This window comes from Artemia franciscana, chromosome 4 (assembly GCF_032884065.1).
Source record: "Artemia franciscana chromosome 4, ASM3288406v1, whole genome shotgun sequence".
Taxonomy (NCBI): domain Eukaryota; kingdom Metazoa; phylum Arthropoda; class Branchiopoda; order Anostraca; family Artemiidae; genus Artemia; species Artemia franciscana.
The window spans coordinates 16,392,662-16,415,754 of NC_088866.1; the positions used below are offsets into that span (position 1 = coordinate 16,392,662).

General features: G+C 34.9%; 1 protein-coding gene across 1 annotated transcript in view; it reads right to left on the reverse strand.

The window, feature by feature from the left end:
• Positions 1–13,037: 13,037 nt before the first annotated feature.
• The window catches only part of LOC136026070 (uncharacterized), an 83,522-nt gene continuing 73,466 nt past the window's right edge, over positions 13,038–23,093 (reverse strand). Inside the window, exon 2 of the mRNA XM_065702266.1 lies at positions 13,038–18,305. Coding sequence (XP_065558338.1) covers positions 17,739–18,299 — 561 coding nt within the window. The 5' untranslated portion in view covers positions 18,300–18,305 and the 3' untranslated portion in view covers positions 13,038–17,738. The remainder of the gene's footprint in view (positions 18,306–23,093) is intronic.

Sequence of the window (23,093 nt, forward strand, 5' to 3'; positions counted from 1 at the left end):
TTAAAAAAGTAGATTTTTTTTAGACAAATGTCGGCTTAACCTAAGTTTCAACAGATTTAACTCCGACCAAGGCATTTCGTAATAGCCATTTCTTCCACAGTACTATATTAGAAGAAGAGTATGCTTCATCTTTTGGACGGTTGAAACACTATGGAAATTAGGTGGGTTTTTGGTCAATTCATCATCAAAGAAACCAATAAATAAACCATAAAATCGTATTTCAAATAAATTACTTGATATCTTGAATTGGAAGTACCAAAACTCTAGAGGAATTCAAAATATTTCCAGTTTTCTGGAGGGAGGGCAAGCCCCCCCTTGTGTACTTCACTGTATAGTTATGCTGAACTTGCTTCACCGTGTAAGTGATTGTAACTATTACAGCAAGGTGACAAAATAATCCAAATGACTACATATGTATCCAATTACTGTTACAATGAATGGTTAAGGCCATATCCAGAGGGGAGGGTACCGAGTTTGAACATCCTCTAAATTTTGCCCAACTCGTAAAATAGTAACAAAAGTACATATAAACAAATCTTGCAGCCTTTTGTGACGTTTTATTGCACCCCCCCAAAAAAAATCCCCCCGAACCGAAATCCTGGATACACTCTTATCAACGGTACATTATAGTTTCGACTATGACATAGATACACGAAAATGAAACTTATCGCACAAACTATTCTTGTTAACATCTGCATACGGAAAGGTCAAAGGAAATTTTTCCCACGACAACTTTGAAGAAATTTCTATGATTTTGACTTTCATATCAAGGAGGAAAATTGCTTGACGTAATACTGGGTCGTGTTTAGGCTATTTACATCGTGCTTGGCAAGTGTTACACAGTTATCGGATTTTAAAAAAAATAGGCAACCCCACATAAAGGCACGTGCCCCATTGTTTATGTGATCTTTGAAAATCGGCAACCCAACGTATCAAACTAAATCTTGCCCAGGAAACTTTATTACAACAAAGAGTGGTAACAGTTTATGTATAGAATTGTATTGAATATTGGGAACCGTTTTTATTCAAACTATGTTCTTGGATACACACAACAAAACAGGCAACATAAAAGTAGTAAGTGCTATTTTTGTAGTGTCTTAGTTTTCTAGGACTTTCTATGTCGAAACCTGACCAATCCGATTGAACTGACTTTCTATATCGAATCCCTTCCCCCATTTCAAACTTTTGGGTTTCTTTGTTAAGGTTTTTGAATTGCTGTAATCCCTTGTTTAACTTTTAGCAATTACCAATTTTTTGCTCCAATGATATGTTTATTTTTCTTTTTTAAGGTTTTCGGATTGTTGTAATACCTTGTCGAAATAGAGCATTATATGTAATAAATGCAAATTTTCGTTTTTGGGCCTTCCTACTGACATTATATAACTCGCTGTGTTCAAAAAGGTTTTCTTTTTTAAGATTTTTGAATTGTTGCTATACCTTTCTAAAATATATAAAATTTTACAATAAACCAGATATAGTTCTATACACAATTTAATGTATTTTCACGCTGAGCCTTTCAAAGATTTTTGATTATTGAAGTTGGTCCGATCGACCATTCCCTGTCCCGGTGTCCCGGTCGTCATTTACATCCCCCTGTTTCCCCCGGTGTCCCCGTTGTAGTTGTGTCCCTGTGTCCCGGTCGTCATTTATATTCCCTGTGTCCCGGGTCCCGGTCATCATTTGTATCCCGGTGTCCCGGTCTGTATATACATTCGTTTTTTAGTTTTGTTTTTCTCCTTTATTTTTTTCCTTTTTTTTTCTTTTTTAGCTTATTTAGATTTTTAGATTTTTTAGTTTTTTTTATTAGTTTTTAGTTTTTATTTCTTTTTAGTTTTTTTGTCCCGGTCGTCATTTATATCCCCCTGTTTCCCCCGGTGTCCCCGTTGTAGTTGTGTCCCTGTGTCCCGGTCGTTATTTATATTCCCTGTGTCCCGGTCGTCATTTGTATCCCGGTGTACATGTCCTGGTCGCTTTCTCTTTGAGTGTCGTCATTTATTAGTTTTTTCCTTTTTTTTTTAGTTTTTTATTGGTTTTTACCTTTATTTTAGCTTATTTTTCAGTTTTTTCCTTTTTTTTAGTTTTTTTTTATTTTTTATTTTTTTTATTTTTTATTTTTTTTAGTTTTTTACCTTTTTTTAGTTTTTTTAGTTTTTTTAGTTTTTTAGCTTTTTTACTTTTTTTATTAGTTTTTAGTTTTTTTTTGTAGTTTTTGCCTTTTTTTAGTTTTTTCACTTTTTTTTTAGTTTTTTATTGGTTTTTACCTTTATAGTTTTTTTAGTTTTTTAGCTTTTTTATTTTTTTTATTAGTTTTTAGTTTTTTTTGTAGTTTTTGCCTTTTTTTAGTTTTTTCAGTTTTGACGTCACCTAATCCAATTTTTTCAGGTGACGTCACCTGACACATCCATCCACACATCCATCCATCCATCCACAGACAGACAACTTATTTTTATATATATAGATATATATATATATATATGTTTTTAACTACGTAAAACTTGCGAATATACAACATTCTTCGCTGTCCCATTGTCTGTACATATAAATAGATTGTCAGGTTTACCGACTCTTGAACATGCAACATATAATTGTCCATGGGGAAAACAATTCGTATTCAGATCTATACCTCATTATTCTAATGATTGCCCTTGAGCTTTATTGATGGTGATTGCTAATCAAACATTCCCTGTGTCCCCATCGTCATTTATGTATACCCCCTGTGCCCCCCGGCGTCCCCGTTGTAGTTGTGTCCCTGTGTCCCAGTCGTCATTTATAGTCGACAAACATGACATCAGTAGACACACAAACATGACGTCAGTCGACACACACGTCCCAGTCGTCATTTGTGTCCCGGTGTCCCAGTCTGCATTTTCTCTTTGAGTGTCCCGGTCGTCATTTATATTCCCTGTGTCCCGGTCTGTATTAACATTCGTTTTGAATTGGTATATGATGAAATAATTTTTTTGTTTTATTCCTTTTTTCATTTTCTTTTTTTTTGGTTTTTACCTTTTTTTTAGCTTTTTTAGTTTTTTTTTTCTTTTTTCTTTTTAGTTTTTTTTTTGTAGTTTTTACCTTTTTTAGTTTCCTTATTTTGATTTTTTTAGTTTTTTTTTCTCCTTTATTTTTCAGTTTTTCCTTTTTTAGTTTTTCTTTTCTTTTTCAGTTTTTAGTTTTTTTTTTAGTTTTTAGTTTGTTTTCTTTTAACCTTTTTTTTAGTTTTTTTAGTTTTTTTCTTTTTTAGTTTTTTTTGTAGTTTTTACCTTTTTTAGTTTTTTTTCTTCTTTTGTATTAATGCTAAAGCCAAGGTTCGAACCTGGAACCTCTCGGACCTAGAACCTGGAACATAACGCTTTACCAACTCAGCTAATTCGGCTTGAATACATTTACCTTTTTTATTTTTTTTCATTTTTATTTTTTTTAGTTTTCTTTTTCTCCTTTATTTTTCAGTTTTTTTCCTTTTTTTAGTTTTTTTTTCTTTTTCAGTTTTTATTTTTTTTTTAGTTTTTTTTTATTAGTTGTTTTTTTTTTTTTTTTCTTTTTAGTTTTTATTTTAGTTTTTACCTTTTTTTTTAGTTTTTTTTTAGTTTTTTTCCTGTTTTAGTTTTTAGTTTTTTACCTTTTATTTAGTTTTTTTTGTAGTTTTTACCTTTTTTAGTTTTTTTCTTCTTTTGTATTAATGCTAAAGCCAAGGTTCGAACCTGGAACCTCTCGGACCTAGAGCCTGGAACATAACGCTTTACCAACTGAGCTACTTCGGCTTGAATATATTCGTTTTTGAATTGGTATATCTATATATATAAAAATAAGTTGTGGATGGATGTGTGGATGGATGTGTCAGGTGACGTCACCTGAAAAAACTGGATCAGGTGACGTCAAAACTGAAAAAACTAAAAAAGGCAAAAACTACAAAAAAAACTAAAAACTAATAAAAAAAATAAAAAAGCTAAAAAACTAAAAAAACTAAAAAAAGGCAAAAACTACAAAAAAAAACTAAAAAAAAACTGAAAAAACTAAAAAAAGGCAAAAACTACAAAAAAAAACTAAAAACTAATAAAAAAAGTAAAAAAGCTAAAAAACTAAAAAAACTAAAAAAACTAAAAAAAGGTAAAAAACTAAAAAAAATAAAAAATAAAAAAAAACTAAAAAAAAGGAAAAAACTGAAAAATAAGCTAAAATAAAGGTAAAAACCAATAAAAAACTAAAAAAAAAAAGGAAAAAACTAATAAATGACGACACTCAAAGAGAAAAAAAGGCAAAAACTAATAAATGACGACACTCAAAGAGAAAAAAAGGCAAAAACTACAAAAAAAACTAAAAACTAATAAAAAAAATAAAAAAGCTAAAAAACTAAAAAAAACTAAAAAAAGGCAAAAACTACAAAAAAAACTAAAAACTAATAAAAAAGCTAAAAAACTAAAAAAACTAAAAAAAAGGCAAAAACTACAAAAAAACTAAAAACTAATAAAAAAAATAAAAAAGCTAAAAAACTAAAAAAACTAAAAAAACTAAAAAAAGGTAAAAAACTAAAAAAACTAAAAACTAAAAAAACTAAAAAAGGTAAAAACTAAAAGAACTAAAAAAGAAAAAAATAAATGACGACACTCAAAGAGAAAGCGACCAGGACAAAAGGAATGTTCGATTAGCAATCAACAAAGCACCGGGACACAGGGAGTATAAAAAAAAGAAAAAAAAAGGAAAAAAATAAAGGAGAAAAACAAAACTAAAAAACGAATGTATATACAGACCGGTACACCGGGATACAAATGACGACCGGGACACAGGGAATATAAATGACGACCGGGACACAGGGACACAACTACAACGGGGACACCGGGGGAAACAGGGGGATATAAATGACGACCGGGACAAAAAAACTAAAAAGAAAAAAAAACTAAAAACTAATAAAAAAACTAAAAAACTAAAAAAAGGCAAAAACTACAAAAAAAACTAAAAACTAATAAAAAAGCTAAAAAACTAAAAAAACTAAAAAAAAGGCAAAAACTACAAAAAAACTAAAAACTAATAAAAAAAATAAAAAAGCTAAAAAACTAAAAAAACTAAAAAAACTAAAAAAAGGTAAAAAACTAAAAAAACTAAAAACTAAAAAAAACTAAAAAAGGTAAAAACTAAAAGAACTAAAAAAGAAAAAAATAAATGACGACACTCAAAGAGAAAGCGACCAGGACAAAAGGAATGTTCGATTAGCAATCAACAAAGCACCGGGACACAGGGAGTATAAAAAAAAGAAAAAAAAGGAAAAAAATAAAGGAGAAAAACAAAACTAAAAAACGAATGTATATACAGACCGGTACACCGGGATACAAATGACGACCGGGACACAGGGAATATAAATGACGACCGGGACACAGGGACACAACTACAACGGGGACACCGGGGGAAACAGGGGGATATAAATGACGACCGGGACAAAAAAACTAAAAAGAAAAAAAAACTAAAAACTAATAAAAAAACTAAAAAATCTAAAAATCTAAATAAGCTAAAAAAGAAAAAAAAAGGAAAAAAATAAAGGAGAAAAACAAAACTAAAAAACGAATGTATATACAGACCGGGACACCGGGATACAAATGACGACCGGGACCCGGGACACAGGGAATATAAATGACGACCGGGACACAGGGACACAACTACAACGGGGACACCGGGGGAAACAGGGGGATGTAAATGACGACCGGGACACCGGGACAGGGAATGGTCGATTAGCAATCACCATCAACAAAGCTCAAGGGCAATCATTAGAATCATGAGGTATAGATCTGAATACAGATTGTTTTCCCATGGACCATTATATGTTGCATGTTCAAGAGTCGGTAAACCTGACAATCTATTTATATGCAAAGACAATGGGACAGCAAAGAATGTTGTATATTCGCAAGTTTTACGTAGTTAAAACCATATATATATATCTATCTATATTCACAGGTGGGACATAGGGACACAACTACAATGGCGCGTAACTATTATGGCGCGTAACGACTTACGCGCGCGGGGGGGCTTGGGGGGGGCGCGAAGCGCCCCCACCAACTAGGTGTTGGGGTGGCGCGAAGCGCCACCCCAACAGCTAGTATATATATATATATATATATATATATATATATATATATATATATATATCTATATATATAAAAATAAGTTGTCTGTGGATGGATGGATGGATGGATGTGTCAGGTGACGTCACCTGAAAAAACTGGATCAGGTGACGTCAAAACTGAAAAAACTAAAAAAAGGCAAAAACTACAAAAAAAACTAAAAACTAATAAAAAAAATAAAAAAGCTAAAAAACTAAAAAAACTATAAAGGTAAAAACCAATAAAAAACTAAAAAAAAAACTGAAAAAACTAAAAAAAGGCAAAAACTACAAAAAAAACTAAAAACTAATAAAAAAAGTAAAAAAGCTAAAAAACTAAAAAAACTAAAAAAAGGTAAAAAACTAAAAAAAATAAAAAATAAAAAAAACTAAAAAAAAGGAAAAAACTGAAAAATAAGCTAAAATAAAGGTAAAAACCAATAAAAAACTAAAAAAAAAAAGGAAAAAACTAATAAATGACGACACTCAAAGAGAAAAAAAAGGCAAAAACTACAAAAAAAACTAAAAACTAATAAAAAAAATAAAAAAGCTAAAAAACTAAAAAAACTAAAAAAAGGCAAAAACTACAAAAAAAACTAAAAACTAATAAAAAAGCTAAAAAACTAAAAAAACTAAAAAAAAGGCAAAAACTACAAAAAAAACTAAAAACTAATAAAAAAAATAAAAAAGCTAAAAAACTAAAAAAAACTAAAAAAACTAAAAAAAGGTAAAAAACTAAAAAAACTAAAAACTAAAAAAAACTAAAAAAGGTAAAAACTAAAAGAACTAAAAAAGAAAAAAATAAATGACGACACTCAAAGAGAAAGCGACCAGGACAAAAGGAATGTTCGATTAGCAATCAACAAAGCACCGGGACACAGGGAGTATAAATGACGACCCGGGGGAAACAGGGGGATATAAATGACGACCGGGACAAAAAAACTAAAAAGAAAAAAAAACTAAAAACTAATAAAAAAACTAAAAAATCTAAAAATCTAAATAAGCTAAAAAAGAAAAAAAAAGGAAAAAAATAAAGGAGAAAAACAAAACTAAAAAACGAATGTATATACAGACCGGGACACCGGGATACAAATGACGACCGGGACCCGGGACACAGGGAATATAAATGACGACCGGGACACAGGGACACAACTCCGGTACACCGGGATACAAATGACGACCAGGACACAGGGAATATAAATGACGACCGGGACACAGGGACACAACTACAACGGGGACACCGGGGGAAACAGGGGGATGTAAATGACGACCGGGACACCGGGACAGGGAATGGTCGATTAGCAATCACCATCAACAAAGCTCAAGGGCAATCATTAGAATCATGAGGTATAGATCTGAATACAGATTGTTTTCCCATGGACCATTATATGTTGCATGTTCAAGAGTCGGTAAACCTGACAATCTATTTATATGCAAAGACAATGGGACAGCAAAGAATGTTGTATATTCGCAAGTTTTACGTAGTTAAAACCATATATATATATCTATCTATATTCACAGGTGGGACATAGGGACACAACTACAATGGCGCGTAACTATTATGGCGCGTAACGACTTACGCGCGCGGGGGGGCTTGGGGGGGGCGCGAAGCGCCCCCACCAACTAGGTTTTGGGGTGGCGCGAAGCACCACCCCAACAGCTAGTCTATATATATAAAAATAAGTTGTCTGTCTGTCTGTCTGTGGATCAGGTGACGTCATGTTTCTGTGTTGACTGACTTCATGTTAAAAAACTAAAAAAAGGAAACAAAAAGAAAAATAAAGGAGAAAAACAAAACTAAAAAAATAAAAATAAAAAAAAAAACTAAAAAGAAAAAAGAAAAAAAAAACTAAAAAAACTAAAAAAATGTAAAAACCAAAAAAAAAACTAAAAAGAAAAAAAGGGGAAAAATACAAAATTTATTTCATCATTTACCATTTCAAAAACGAATGTATATACAGACTGGGACACCGGAATACAAATGACGACCGGGACACAGGGAATATAAATGACGACCGGGACACAGGGACACAACTACAACGGGGACGCCGGGGGGCACAGGGGGATATATAAATGACGATGGGGACACAGAGAATGTTCGATTAGCAATCACCATCAACAAAGCTCAAGGGCAATCATTAGAATCATGAGGTATAACTAAAAAAAACTAAAAAAAAGGCAGAAAACTAAAACCTAAAAAAAAGACCAATTCAAAAACGAATGTATATACAGACTGGGACACCGGGACACGAATGACGACCGGGACACCGGGACACAAGGAATATCAATGACGCCCGGGACCCTCAAAGTGAATTCACAGACTGGGACACCGGGACATAAATGACGACCGGAACACATGGAATATAAATGACGACCGGGACACCGGGGGGCACACGGGGATATATAAATGACGACGGCGACACAGGGAATCGGCGATTAGCAATCAACATCAACAAAGCTCAAGGGCAATCATTAGAATCATGAGGTATAGATCTGAATACGGATTGTTTTCCCATGGACCATTATATGTTGCATGTTCAAGAGTCGGTAAACCTGACAATCTATTTATATGCACAGACAATGGGACAGCAAAGAATGTTGTATATTCGCAAGTTTTACGTAGTTAAAAACACACACATATTTATATATATATCTATATTCACAGGTGGGACATAGGGACACAACTACAAAAGCGCGTAACCAATATGGCGCGTAACGACTTACGCGCGCGGGGGGGCTTGGGGGGGCGCGAAGCGCCCCACCAGCTAGGTGTTGGGGTGGCGCGAAGCGCCACCCCAACAGCTAGTGATGAAATAATTCAGACGTCATATGCGGACAGTGACGTCACTCGACAGACAGACAGACAACTTATTTTTATATATATAGACTAGCTGTTGGGGTGGCGCTTCGCGCCACCCCAACACCTAGTTGGTGGGGGCGCTTTGCGCCCCCCACCCAAGCCCCCCGCGCGCGTAAGTCGTTACGCGCCATATTAGTTACGCGCCATTGTAGTTGTGTCCCTGTGTAACCACCTATGAATATAGATAGATTTATATATGTGTTTTGAACTACGTAAAACTTGCGAATATACAACATTCTTGGCTTTCCCATTGTCTGTGCATGTACAAAGCCTTATGTACTTATAATGACGTCATATGCAAACGCTCTTTTTACAAACAAACAAACATGCATACACACAACTCGTTTTTATATAGATAGATAGATAGATAGATACAATACAAATTAACTGCGTAAAACTTGCGAATATACAACATTCTTCGCTGTCCAATTGTCGCTGCATATAAATAGATTGTCAGGTTTACCGACCCTCGAACATGCAACGTACAATTGTCCATGGGAAAAACAATCAGTATTAAGATCTATACCACATTTTTCTAATGATTGACCTTGAGCTTTGTTGATGGTGATTTTAAATGCTAATCGAATTATGAATTGCAATCTTTTAAATTAAAAAGGCAGATCCGTTGGAATCATGGGAATGCGAGGAATAAGTACAGCCTCACCTTCAAAAGGCCCTGTCAAGATTGTTGCCTCTATTACGTTTTCCATTGTTTTTTTTTTTTTTTTTTTTTTTTTTACGGCAAGTCGCGTGCCATTGCAAAGCTTTGGTGGGTTTATGTTACGTAATAATATTATTGGTACGCCAATTTTTAGTTGTAGCACGTGTGGTGGAAACCCTGAAAGATCCACGGAATTTAAAAATTCAGATGGATAATTAACCGCCTCATTTGGTTCCAAAACTGTGTCGACTGACTTGTAAAGGACTGCCTGGTCTCGAATCTTTGTCAAAACAATATTGTTGATTTCGTGGACGTCTATATTTTTGGGTGAAAGAATCGCTCTTTCACTTAGCCATTTATTATTTTTATAATTTTTTAGAATATTCGGAAATACTTTTTCAATCAATTCATTTTTGGACGTCACTAAATTACAGAATTCAGCAGGTAGTTGTATACGTCCTGAAATTGAGTCTACTGGGAGCTTTCCGTTTCCAATTGCCAGCAATTGATCTGAAAATGTTTGACCAGAGTCATCGATTGCAATCGGACACGCATATTTGTAGTTAATTTTAATGTTTTTACGTGTGCCCATAAATTAGAATTTTTCAGGCAAGCATTCATTTCGTCTGCAGGGGTTGATCTAGGTATTATAGGTAATATTTGCCTGAAATCTCCCGCAAGCAATATTAATGTGCTTCCAAAGGGTTTCAAATTCCCTCGCACATTGCCAGTAATTGTGTTAGGTACTAGAAGTCGAGGATATTGCTTTGTGCACCTTCCTTTGGCCATGCATGGTGAATTTTCGTTCAGTGCACCGCAATGTCCATGTATCATATTTTTTACAACAATATCATGTAACCCCTTATCGACATTTTCATCAGACCTGTGTCCCGCTCGTCATTTATATTCCCTGTGTCCCGGTCGTCATTTGTGTCCCGGTGTCCCGGTCTGTATATACATTCGTTTTTGAATTGGTATATGATGAAATAAATTTTTGTGTTTTTCCCATTTTTTTCTTTTTAGTTTTTTTTTTGGTTTTTACTTTTTCTTTAGTTTTTTTAGTTTTTTTTTCTTTTTTCATTTTAGTTTTTTTTTTGTAGTTTTTACCTTTTTAGTTTTTTTATTTTTATTTTTTTAGTTTTTTTTCTCCTTTATTTTTCAGTTTTTTTCTTTTTTATTTTTTATCTTTTTTATTTTTTTTTAGTTTTTTAGCTTTTTAGTTTTTTTTATTAGTTTTTAGTTTTTTTTCTTTTTAGTTTTTTTTTTTAGTTTTTTTACTTATGTCCTGGTCGTCATTTATATTCCCTGTGTCCCGGTCGTCATTTGTGTTCCGGGGCTTTGTTGATGGTGATTGCTAATCGAACATTCCTTGTGTCAGATATTTGTGTCAGATATTTCAGCGGAAATCACATCATCAATTTCGTTAGAAGTAATTTTATAGTGTAGCCAGATTAGTATATGGGCGTGTGGCAATCCTCGTTTTTGCCATTCCACTGAATACATCCAGCATCGGACTGACCCAGGCTGCTCTTGTGATTCCTCGGCACGCTTTCTTTTGGTGATTTCTCTTTGAGACGCAAGCCTAATTTCACGCTGTTGTAGTGATTCCTTATTCTATATTATTCCTTCTTCTATATATATATTCCTTCTTCTTCAATATAACTGTCCATGGGAAAACAATCCGTATTCAGATCTATACCTAATGATTCTAATGATTGCCCTTGAGCTTTGTTGATGGTGATTGCTAATCGACCATTCCCTGTGTCGCCGTCGTCATTTATATATCCCCCTGTGCCCCCGGCGTCCCCGTTGTAGTTGTGTCCCAGTCGTAATTTATATTCCCTGTGTCCTGGTCGTCAAATGACGTTCCGATGTCCCAGTCTGTAATTTCTCTTTGAGTGTCCCGGTCGTCATTTATATTCCTTGTGTCCCGGTGTCCCGGTCGTCATTTGTGTCCCGGTGTCCCGGTCTGTATATACATTCGTTTTTGAATTAGTCTTTTTTTTAGTTTTTTTAGTTATACCTCATGATTCTAATGATTGCCCTTGAGCTTTGTTGATGGTGATTGCTAATCGAACATTCCCTGTGTCCCCGTCGTCATTTATATATCCCCCTGTGCCCCCCGGCGTCCCCGTTGTAGTTGTGTCCCTGTGTCCCGCTCGTCATTTATATTCCCTGTGTCCCGGTCGTCATTTGTGTCCCGGTGTCCCGGTCTGTATATATATTCGTTTTTGAATTGGTATATGATGAAATAAATTTTTGTGTTTTTCCCCTTTTTTTCTTTTTAGTTTTTTTCTTTTTTCTTTTTAGTTTTTTTGTAGTTTTTACCTTTTTAGTTTTTTTTTTATTTTTTTTTAGTTTTGTTTTTCTCCTTTATTTTTCAGTTTTTTCCTTTTTTCTTTTTTTTTTCTTTTTTAGTTTTTTTTTAGTTTTTCAGCTTTTTTAGTTTTTTTATTATTTTTTAGTTTTTTTTTAGTTTTTTTTTTGTAGTTTTTACCTTTTTTTAATTTTTTTTTTAGTTTTTTTTTACTTATGTCCTGGTCGTCATTTATATTCCCTGTGTCCCGGTCGTCATTTGTGTCCCGGGGCTTTGTTGATGGTGATTGCTAATCGAACATTCCTTGTGTCAAGGTCTATTTCTCTTTGAGTGTCCCGGTCGTCATTTATATTCCCTATGTCTCGGTGTCCCGGTCGTCATTTGTGTCTCGATGTCCCGGTCTGTAATTTCGTCAGTCGACAAATATGACGTCAGTCGCACACAAACATGACGTCACTCGACACACAGACACACAGACAACTTATTTTTATATATATAGATACTAGCTGTTGGGGTGGCGCTTCCCGCCACCCCAACACCTAGTTGGTGGGGCGCATAAGTCCCGCGCGCGTAAGTCGTTACGCGCCATATTAGTTACATATTAGTTGTAGTTGTGTCCCTGTGTCCCACCTGTGAATATAGAGAGATTTATATATGTGTTTCAAACTACGTAAAAATTGCGAATATACAACATTCTTGGCTTTCCCACTACTGGGAGCTTTCCGTTTCCAATTGTCAGCAATTGATCTGAAAATGTTTGACCAGAGTCATCGTTACACAGACAGACAACTTATTTTTATATATATAGAAGACTAGCTGTTGGGGTGGCGCTTCGCACCACCCCAACACCTAGTTGGTGGGGGCACTTCGCGCCCCCCCCCCAAAGCCCCCCGCGCACGTAAGTCGTTACGCGCCATATTAGTTACGCGTCATTGTAGTTTTGTCCCTGTGTCCCACCTGTGAATATAGAAAGATATATATATATATATATATATATATATATATATATATATATATATATATATATATATATATATATATATATATATATATATATATATATATATATATATATATATATATATATATATATGTTTTGACCTACGTAAAACTTGCGAATATACAACATTTTTCGATGTCCCATTGTCTGTGCATATAAATAGATTGTCAGGTTTACCGACTCTTGAACATGCAACATAAAATTGTCCATGGGATTAACAATCCGTATTCAGATCTATACCTCATTATTCTAATGATTGCCCTTGAGCTTTGTTGATGATGATTGCTAATCGAACATTCCCTGTGTCCCCATCGTCATTTATATATCCCCCTGTGCCCCCGGCATCCCCCTTGTAGTTGCGTCCCCGTGTCCCAGTCGTCATATATATTCCCAGTATCCCGGTCGTCATTTGTGTCCCAGTATCCCAGTCGGTAATTTCTCTTTGAGCTTCCCGGTCGTCATTTATTATCTCTGTTTCCCGGTCGTCATTTGTGTCCCGGTGTCCCGGTCTGTAATTTATCTTTGAGTGTCCCGGTCGTCATTTATATCTCCCGATCGTCATTTGTGTCCCAGTGTCCCAGTCTGTAATTTCTCTTTGAGTGTCCCGGTTGTCATTTATATTCCCTGTGTCCCGGTTTTTAGTTTTCTTTTTCTCCTTTATTTTTCAGTTTTTTTTCTTTTTTTAGTTTTTTTCTTTTTGAGTTTTGAGTTTTTTTTTAGTTTTTTTCCTTTCTTTTTTTTTGTAGTTTTTACCTTTTTTTAGTTTTTTTTTCTTTTTTAGTTTTTTACTTTTTTTTATTTTTTTTTTAGCTTTTTTAGTTTTCTTAGTATTTTCTTTTTAGTTTTTGTTGTAGTTTTTACCTTTTTTAGTTTTTTTTTCTTCTGTTGTATTAATGCTAAAGCCAAGGTTTGAACCTGGAACCTCTCGGACCCGGAACCTGGAACATAACGCTTTACCAACTCAGCTACTTCGGCTTGAATACATTCGTTTATGAATTGGTATATGATGAAATAATTCAGACGTCATATAATGACGTCACTCGACAGACAGACAGACAGACAACTTATATAATATACTAGCTGTTGGGGTGGCGCTTCGCGCCACCCCAACACCTAGTTGGTGGGGCGCTTCGCGCCCCCCCAAGCCCCCCCGCGCGCGTAAGTCGTTACGCGCCATATTAGTTTTGCGCCATTGTAGTTGTGTCCCTGTGTCCCACCTGTGAATATAGATAGATTTATATATGTGTTTCAAACTACGTAAAAATTGCGAATAAACAACATTCTTGGCTTTCCCATTGTCTGTGCATATACAAAGCCGTATGTACTAATAATGACGTCATATGCAAACGCTCTTTTTACAAACAAACAAACATGCATCCACACAACTCGTTTTTATATAGATAGATAGATAGATAGATACAATACAAATTAACTGCGTAAAACTTGCGAATATACAACATTCTTCGCTGTCCAATTGTCGCTGCATATAAATACATTGTCAGGTTTACCGACCCTCGAACATGCAACGTACAATTGTCCATGGGAAAAACAATCAGTATTAAGATCTATACCACATTTTTCTAATGATTGACCTTGAGCTTTGTTAATGGTGATTGCAAATACTAATCGAATTGGGAATTGCAATCTTTTAAATTGAAAAAGCAGATCCGTTGGAATCATGGGAATGCGAGGAATAAGAACAGCCTCACCCTCATAAGGCCCTGTCAAGATTGTGGCCTCTATTAGGTTTTCCATTGTTTTTTTTTTACGGCAAGTCGCGTGCCATTGCAAAGCTTTGGTGGGTTGATATTTCTTAAAAGTATTATTGGTACGCCTATTTTTAGTTGTAGCACGTGTGGTGGAAACCCTGAAGGATCTATGGAATTTAAAAATTCAGATGGATAATTAACCGCTTCATTTGGTTCCAAAACTGTGTCGACTGACTTGTAAAGGACTGCCTGGTCTCGAATCTTGGTCAAAACAATATTGTTGATTTCGTGGACGTCTATATTTTTGGGTGCGAGAATCGCTCTTTCACTTAGCCATTTATTATTTTTATAATTTTTTAGAATATTCGGAAATACTTTTTCAATCAATTCATTTTTGGACGTCACTAAATTACAGAAATCAGCAGGTAGTTGTATACGTCCTGAAATTGAGTCTACTGGGAGCTTTCCGTTTCCAATTGTCAGCAATTGATCTGAAAATGTTTGACCAGAGTCATCGTTTTGCAATCGGACACGCATATTTGTAGTTAATTTTAATATTTTTACGTGTGCCCATAAATTAGAATTTTTCAGGCAAGCATTCATTCGTCTTCAATGGCTCTGGTGGTGCAGCCAATAGAGGAAGTTTAACTTTTCCTGAGGCGCAACACATTTCCATTGTTTCACCATTGAATTTCAAGGCCTTGCAATAGGGACAAATTTTAGACATTGTCCCGATTTGAACACATCTACTCAAGCTATAATCATCGACTGGGTTGTACCTGAATGCCAGGCGATAGTCCCGGTCGTCATTTATATCTCCCGGTCGTTATTTGTGTCCCAGTGTCCCAGTCTGTAATTTCTCTTTGAGTATCCCGGTTGTCATTTATATTCCCTGTGTCCCGGTTTTTAGTTTTCTTTTTCTCCTTTATTTTTCAGTTTTTTTTCTTTTTTTAGTTTTTTTCTTTTTGAGTTTTGAGTTTTTTTTTAGTTTTTTTCTTTCTTTTTTTTGTGGTTTTTACCTTTTTTTTAGTTTTTTTAGTTTTTTTTTCTTTTTTAGTTTTTTACTTTTTTTTATTTTTTTTTAGCTTTTTTAGTTTTCTTAGTATTTTCTTTTTAGTTTTGTTGTAGTTTTTACCTTTTTTAGTTTTTTTTCTTCTGTTGTATTAATGCTAAAGCCAAGGTTTGAACCTGGAACCTCTTGGACCTGGAACCTGGAACATAACGCTTTACCAACTCAGCTACTTCGGCTTGAATACATTCGTTTATGAATTGGTATATGATGAAATAATTCAGACGTCATATAATGACGTCACTCGACAGACAGACAGACAGACAACTTATATAATATACTAGCTGTTACGGCAAGTCGCGTGCCATTGCAAAGCTTTGGTGGGTTGATATTTCTTAAAAGTATTATTGGTACGCCTATTCTTAGTTGTAGCACGTGTGGTGGAAACCCTGAAGGATCTATGGAATTTAAAAATTCGGATGGATAATTAACCGCTTCATTTGGTTCCAAAACTGTGTCGACTGACTTGTAAAGGACTGCCTGGTGTCGAATCTTGGTCAAGACAATATTGTTGATTTCGTGGACGTCTATATTTTTGGGTGCGAGAATCGCTCTTTCACTTAGCCATTTGTTATTTTTATAATTTTTTAGAATATTCGGAAATACTTTTTCAATCAATTCATTTTTGGACGTCACTAATTTACAGAAATCAGCAGGTAGTTGTATACGTCCTGAAATTGAGTCTACTGTTTGACCAGAGTCATCGTTTTGCAATCGGACACGCATATTTGTAGTTAATTTTAATATTTTTACGTGTGCCCATAAATTAGAATTTTTTAGGCAAGCATTCATTTCGTCTGCAGGAGTTAAACTACGTAAAAATTGCGAATATACAAAATTCTTGGCTTTCCCATTGTCTCTGCATATACAAAGCCGTATGTACTAATAATGACATCATATGCAAACGCTCTTTTTACAAACAAACAAACATGCATACACACAACTCGTTTTTATATAGATAGATAGATAGATAGATACAATACAAATTAACTGCGTAAAACTTGCGAATATACAACATTCTTCGCTGTCCAATTGTCGCTGCATATAAATAGATTGTCAGGTTTACCGACCCTCGAACATGCAACGTACAATTGTCCATGGGAAAAACAATCAGTATTAAGATCTATACCACATTTTTCTAATGATTGACCTTGAGCTTTGTTAATAGTGATTGCAAATGCTAATCGAATTGGGAATTGCAATCTTTTAAATTGAAAAGGCAGATCCGTTGGAATCATGGGAATGCGAGGAATAAGAACAGCCTCACCCTCAAAAGGCCCTGTCAAGATTGTGGCCTCTATTAGGTTTTCCATTGTTTTTTTTACGGCAAGTCGAGTGCCATTGCAAAGCTTTGGTGGGTTTATATTTCTTAAAAGTATTATTGGTACGCCTATTTTTAGTTGTAGCACGTGTGGTGGAAACCCTGAAAGATCTATGGAATTTAAAAATTCAGATGGATAATTAACCAATTCATTTGGTTCCAAAACTGTGTCGACTGACTTGTAAAGGACTGCCTGGTCTCGAATCTTGGTCAAAACAATATTGTTGATTTTGTGGACGTCTATATTTTTGGGTGCGAGAAGCGCTCTTTCACTTAGCCATTTATTATTTTTATAATTTTTTAGAATATTCGGAAATACTTTTTCAATCAATTCATTTTTGGACGTCACTAAATTACAGAAATCAGCAGGTAGTTGTATACGTCCTGAAATTGAGTCTACTGGGAGCTTACCGTTTCCAATTGTCAGCAATTGATCTGAAAATGTTTGACCAGAGTCATCGTTTTGCAATCGGACACGCATATTTGTAGTTAATTTTAATATTTTTACGTGTGCCCATAAATTAGAATTTTTCAGGTAAGCATTCATTCGTCTTCAATGTCTCCGGTGGTGCAGCCAATAGAGGAAGTTTAACTTTTCCTGAGGCGCAACACATTCCCATTGTTTCACCATTGAATTTCAAGGCCTTGCAATAGGGACAAATTTTAGACATTGTCCCGATTTGAACACATCTACTCAAGCTATAATCATCGACTGGGTTTTACCTGAATGCCAGGCGATAACTTTCAGGTTGCTCTGATTCCTCGGCACGCTTTCTTTTCTTACTTTCTCTATCAGCAGCAAGCCTGATTTCTTGCTGTTCTTGTGATTCCTCGGCACGCTTTCTTTTCTTACTTTCTCTATCAGCAGCAAGCCTGATTTCTTGCTGTTCTTGTAATTCCTCGGCACGCCTTCTTTTTTCACTTTCTCTTTTAGCAGCAAGTCTGCTTCCGCGTTGCTCTGGTAGTTCCTCGGCACGCTTTCTGTTCTTTTTTTCTCTATCAGCCTCAAGCCTGTTTCCTTGCTGTTCTTTTGATTCCTCGGTACGCTTTCTGTTCTTTCTTTCTCTATCAGCCTCAAGCCTGTTTCCTTGCTGTTCTTTTGATTCCTCGGCACGCTTTCTGTTCTTTCTTTCTCTATCAGCCTCAAGCCTGTTTCCTTGCTGTTCTTTTGATTCCTCGGCACGCTTTATTTTCTGACTTTCTCTATCAGCAGCAAGTTTTTTGGCATAGACTCTTTGAGCATCTTCATCGGCTTTTGCCATGGTAAGTTCATCAGTCATTGTAAACTTAAACATTAATAGATTTCTACGTGAACATATGTCTTAAATATCTTGAATGACGTCACCGTCAAAGCAAAAATGACGACAACTAATTTCATGACGTCAGTCAACACAGAAACATGACGTCACCTGATCCACAGACAGACACACAGACAGACAACTTATTTTTATATATATAGATAGATATATATATATATATATATATATATATATATATATATATATATATATATATATATATATATATATATATATATATATATATATATATATATATATATATATATATATTTTCTTTTTAGTTTTTTTGTAGTTTTTACCTTTTTTAGTTTTTTTCTTCTTTTGTATTAATGCTAAAGCCAAGGTTCAAACCTGGAGCCTCTCGGACCTAGAACCTGAAACATAACGCTTTACCAACTCAGCTACTTCGGCTTGAATACATTCGTTTAGAACAGCTTCCTCGGGTGTTGCCATTGTAGGTTCTTCAGTCATTTTACAATTAGAAATATCTCTTTCAACGGTCTTCTTACAATTAAAAATTCGTCTTTGAGCGATATTTTTAAATACCTGTGTCCTGGTCGTCATTTATATTCCCTGTGTCCCGGTCGTCATTTGTGTCCCGGTATCCCAGTCTGTAATTTCTGTTTGAGTGTCCCGGTCGTTATTTATATTCCCTCTGTCCCGGTCGTCATTTGTGTCCCGGTATGTAATTTCTCTTTGAGTGTTTTTTCTTTTTAGTATTTTTTAGTTTTTTTACATTTTTTCTTTTTTCAGTTTTTTTTTCTTCTTTATTTTTCAGCTTCACTATGAAATACATATCGCCGAACCTTTGAAGCGCCACCCCAACACCTAGTTGGTGGGGCGCTTCGCGCCCCCCAAGCCCCCCCCCCGCGCGCGTAAGTCGTTACGCGCCATATTAGTTACGCGCCATTGTAGTTGTGTCCCTGTGTCCCACCTGTGAATATAGATAGATTTATATATTTGTTTCAAACTAAGTAAAAATTGCGAATATACAACATTCTTGGCTTTCCCACTACTGGGAGCTTTCCGTTTCCAATTGCCAGCAATTGATCTGAAAATGTATATATATATATATATATATATATATATATATATATATATATATATATATATATATATATATATATATATATATATATTTTCTTTTTAGTTTTTTTGTAGTTTTTACCTTTTTTAGTTTTTTTCTTCTTTTGTATTAATGCTAAAGCCAAGGTTCAAACCTGGAGCCTCTCGGACCTTATTCCCTGTGTCCCGGTCGTCATTTGTGTCCCGGTATCCTAGTCTGTAATTTATCTTTGAGTGTCCCGGTCGTTATTTATATTCCCTCTGTCCCGGTCGTCATTTGTGTCCCGGTCTTAATTTCTCTTTGAGTGTTTTTTCTTTTTAGTATTTTTTAGTTTTTTACATTTTTTCTTTTTTCAGTTTTCTTTTTCTTCTTTATTTTTCAGCTTCACTATGAAATACATATCGCCGAACCTTTGTTTTTTTAACTAAAATCTGGTAGGCATTGATGACCTTATCCAAGTCAAAATCCCAAACCCAATCATCATCGCTATCATTTTCAGTTTTGATATGTTTTGACTCTCGCTGTCCAGGTGGATCTTCATCTAACTGCGCGGTTTTGCGTTCTTTAGCCTCAAGCCTGTTTTCTTGCTGTTCTTTTGATTCCTCGACACGCTTTCTTTTCTGACTTTCTCTATCAGTAGCAAGTTTTTTGGCATAGACTCTTTGAGCATCTTCATCGGCTTTTGCCATTGTAAGTTCATCAGTCATTGTAAACTTAAACATTAATAGATTTCTACGTGAACATATATGTCTTAAATATCTTTAATGACGTCACCGTCATAGCAAAAATGACGACAACTAACTTCATGACGTCAGTCGACACAGAAACATGACGTCACCTGATCCACAGACAGACAACTTATTTTTATATATATAGATGAAGCGCCACCCAGCACCTAGTTGGTGGGGGCACTTCGCACGCCCCAAGCCCCCCCCGCGCGCGTACGTCGTTACGCGCCATATTAGTTACGCGCCATTGTAGTTGTGTCCCTGTGTCCCACCTGTGAATATAGATAGAAATATATATATATTTTTAACTACATAAAACTTGCAAATATACAACATTCTTGGCTGTCCCATTGTCTGCGCATATAAATAGATTGTCAGGTTTACCGACTCTTGAACATGCAACATATAATTGTCCATGGGAAAAACAATCTGTATTCAGATCTATACCTCATTATTCTAATGATTGCCCTTGAGCTTTGATGATGGTGATTGCTAATCGAACATTCCCTGTGTCCCTGTCGTCATTTATATATCCTCCTGTCCCCCCCAGCGTCCCCGTTGTTGTTGTTTCCCTGTGTCCCGGTCGTTATTTGTGTCCCGGTGTCCCAGTCTGTAATTTCTCTCTGAGTGTCGCGGTCGTCATTTATATTCTCTGTGTCCCGGTGTCCCATGCATCATTTTTGTCCCGGTCGTCATTTGTGTTCCGGTGTCCCGGTCTGTTATTTCTCTTTGAGTGTCCTGGTCGTCATTTATATTCCCTGTGTCCCGGTCGTCATTTGCGTCCCGGTGCTTTGTTGATGGTGATTGCTAATCGAAAATTTCTTTTGTCCCGGTAGCTTTCTCTTTGAGTGTCCCGGTCGTCATTTATATTCCCTATGTCCCGGTGTCCCTGTCGTCATTTGTGTCCCGATGTCCCGGTCTGTAATTTCGTCAGTCGACACACAAACATGACGTGTCACTCGACACACAGACAACTGATTTTTATATATATATATATATATATATATATATATATATATATATATATATATATATATATATATATATATATATATATATATATATATATATATATATATATATATCTATCTATCTATATAAAAATAAGTTGTCTGTCTGTGGATGTGTGGATGGATGTGTGGATGGATGTGTCAGGTGACGTCACCTGAAAAAACTGGATTAGGTGACGTCAAAACTGAAAAAACTAAAAAAAAGGCAAAAACTACAAAAAAAAACTAAAAACTAATAAAAAAAATAAAAAAGCTAAAAAACTAAAAAAACTATAAAGGTAAAAACCAATAAAAAACTAAAAAAAAAACTGAAAAAACTAAAAAAAGGCAAAAACTACAAAAAAAAACTAAAAACTAATAAAAAAAGTAAAAAAGCTAAAAAACTAAAAAAACTAAAAAAACTAAAAAAAGGTAAAAAAATAAAAAAAATAAAAAATAAAAAAAAACTAAAAAAAAGGAAAAAACTGAAAAATAAGCTAAAATAAAGGTAAAAACCAATAAAAAACTAAAAAAAAAAAAGGAAAAAACTAATAAATGACGACACTCAAAGAGAAAGCGACCAGGACAAAAGGAATGTTCGATTAGCAATCAACAAAGCACCGGGACACAGGGAGTATAAATGACGACCAGGACATAAGTAAAAAAAAAAAAACTATCTATATATATAAAAATAAGTTGTCTGTGGATCTGTGGATCGTGGATCAGGTGACGTCACCTGAAAAAACTGGATCAGGTGACGTCAAAACTGAAAAAACTAAAAAAAGGCAAAAACTACAAAAAAAACTAAAAACTAATAAAAAAAATAAAAAAGCTAAAAAACTAAAAAAACTAAAAAAAGGCAAAAACTACAAAAAAAACTAAAAACTAATAAAAAAGCTAAAAAACTAAAAAAACTAAAAAAAAGGCAAAAACTACAAAAAAACTAAAAACTAATAAAAAAAATAAAAAAGCTAAAAAACTAAAAAAACTAAAAAAAGGTAAAAAACTAAAAAATAAATAACGACCGGGACACAGGGACACAACTACAACGGGGACACCGGGGGAAACAGGGGGATATAAATGACGACCGGGACAAAAAAACTAAAAAGAAATAAAAACTAAAAACTAATAAAAAAAACTAAAAAATCTAAAAATCTAAATAAGCTAAAAAAGAAAAAAAAGGAAAAAAATAAAGGAGAAAAACAAAACTAAAAAACGAATGTATATACAGACCGGGACACCGGGATACAAATGATGACCGGGACCCGGGACACAGGGAATATAAATGACGACCGGGACACAGGGACACAACTACAACGGGGACACCGGGGGAAACAGGGGGATAACCTGACAATCTATTTATATGCAAAGACAATGGGACAGCAAAGAATGTTGTATATTCGCAAGTTTATATAACATAGGGACACAACTACAATGGCGCGTAACTATTATGGCGCGTAACGACTTACGCGCGCGGGGGGGCTTGGGGGGGCGCGAAGCGCCCCCACCAACTAGGTGTTGGGGTGGCGCGAAGCGCCACCCCAACAGCTAGTATATATATATATATATATATATATATATATATATATATATATATATATATATATACGCGCCATATTAGTTACGCGCCATTGTAGTTGTGTCCCTGTGTCCCACCTGTGAATAGAGATAGATATAAATATATGTTTTTAACTACGTAAAACATGCGAATATACAACATTCTTCGCTGTCCCATTGTCTGTGCATATAAATAGATTGTCAGGTTTACTGACTCTTGAACATGCAACATATAATTGTCCATGGGAAAAACAATCCGTATTCAGATCTATATCTTATTATTCTAATGATGTGTCCCTGTGTCCCGGTCGTCATTTGTGTCCGGTGTCCCAGTTTGTAATTTCTCTTTGAGTGTCCCGGTCGTCATTTATATTCCCTGTGTCCCGGTGTCCCGGTCGTCATTTGTGTTCCGGTGTCCCGGTCTGTAATTTCT